We start from the raw sequence: 1,495 nt of genomic DNA, 5'->3' as shown, positions 1-1,495 counted from the left end.
GATGTTTCCTTTGTGATAATAATAATAATTTTGGAGGGTACTTATATTTGCCCCGCCTTATATTTGCCCCGCCAAATAAAGTGCATATCACAACTCCACATCCTTGGAAAGTGGGGTCAGGGCCAGGTTAGGAACTGCCAGATGCGTCATAATAACTGCCAGAAGTAAAGCCAAATTTGAAATGTAATATTTTTTTGTTGTCATTTAGCCACTCTTATCCAGAGCAATTAGGGTTAAGTGCCTTGCTTAAGGGCCCATTGACAGATTTTTCACCTAGTCAGTTTGGGGATTCGAACCGGCTACCTTTTGGTTACTTAACCACTATGCTACCTGCATTGAATACATGGAGCAGTGTGGGAAAAAAATCGCATTAAAATACAATTTAAATGTATTTTTGGAAGGGCTATGGTTACCATTCATGTAATACATTAAATATATACAACAGACAGTATTGGGGAGCAATTTCATAGTATGCTTAGCTCTGTATGTTCCTAGGGGCCAGGGTCTGCCATAATTTTTCTCCTTGTCGGCTTATGGATTCAAACTCGCAACTTTCCGGTTACTGGCCTGAGTAACGCTCCAATTGCTAGGCTATCTGTTACTCTAAATGTCAACAATTATACTGAATTTGACAGATTCCGCCTTTGTGATGTCATCAATTATACTGAATTTTACACATGTATCCTTTGTGATGTCAAAAATTACAGTTACTTGGAATGTTTAGCAAATGATACAATTTCTGTGTGTTTCTTAGGTGTCTGGTGAAATGGCTGGAGGTGCGCTGTGTGTGCCCCATGTGCAACAAAACCATTGCAGGACCCCCAGAACAGCGCAACAGCATAGGAACACTACTGGACGAACTGGTGTAACCTAACAACAAGCACGGCATGGGCACTGTGAGCTGGTGTTACCTAGCAACCAACAGAAAGTGAACGCTATTGTCTGGTGTATCCTAGAAACCGCCCACAGATGACTGTGAAATGGTGTAACCTAGCTACCACCTGGAGAGGACTGTGAGAGCTGCTGTTACCTAGCAACCAACACAGAGCTGCATACATGAGTCTACACCACACACCACAGACAGTCTCCAGCTACCCACACTTCACCCCGTCACTCTTTCTCTTTGTCTCTGACTGTCTTACTCTTTTTATCTGTCTTTCTCCCCCATTTTCTCTCACTAGCCTTCTCTGTCCTTTCTGTCACGCTCTCTATTTCTGTCTTTCTTCTGTTGTCTCTTTGATCTCTCTCTCTCTCTCTGACACTCATTTTCTCACCTTCTCTCTTTTCCTCTCTTTCTGTCTTTTACTTCCTCAGAGGTGAGTTCTAGTTCCAAAGTCAACAAGAGGGAAGAGCTCCAGACAGTTGGAGAGTGTAGGAGCAGGCAGTTGATTTGAATGTGTAAAGACAAGAGTGGAACTATAAGAACCATGGTGTTGAGAAAATACAAAGTGATGTTCTATGGGCATGTGTGTGTTGTGTGTGTGTGTGTGTGTGT

At 42.5% G+C, this 1,495-nt stretch overlaps 1 protein-coding gene across 1 annotated transcript in view; it reads left to right on the top strand.

Annotated features, from left to right (window-relative positions):
- Positions 1–1,495, top strand: part of rnf122 (ring finger protein 122) — a 21,967-nt gene extending 20,472 nt beyond the window's left edge. The window contains exon 5 of the mRNA XM_064936799.1: positions 755–1,495. Coding sequence (XP_064792871.1) covers positions 755–869 — 115 coding nt within the window. The 3' untranslated portion in view covers positions 870–1,495. The remainder of the gene's footprint in view (positions 1–754) is intronic.

The sequence above is a fragment of the Oncorhynchus masou genome, chromosome 25 (genome assembly GCF_036934945.1).
Source record: "Oncorhynchus masou masou isolate Uvic2021 chromosome 25, UVic_Omas_1.1, whole genome shotgun sequence".
NCBI lineage: Eukaryota > Metazoa > Chordata > Actinopteri > Salmoniformes > Salmonidae > Oncorhynchus > Oncorhynchus masou.
The sequence above is the reverse complement of the archived record's forward strand: the minus strand, read 5'-3'. Positions and strand labels throughout refer to the sequence as shown.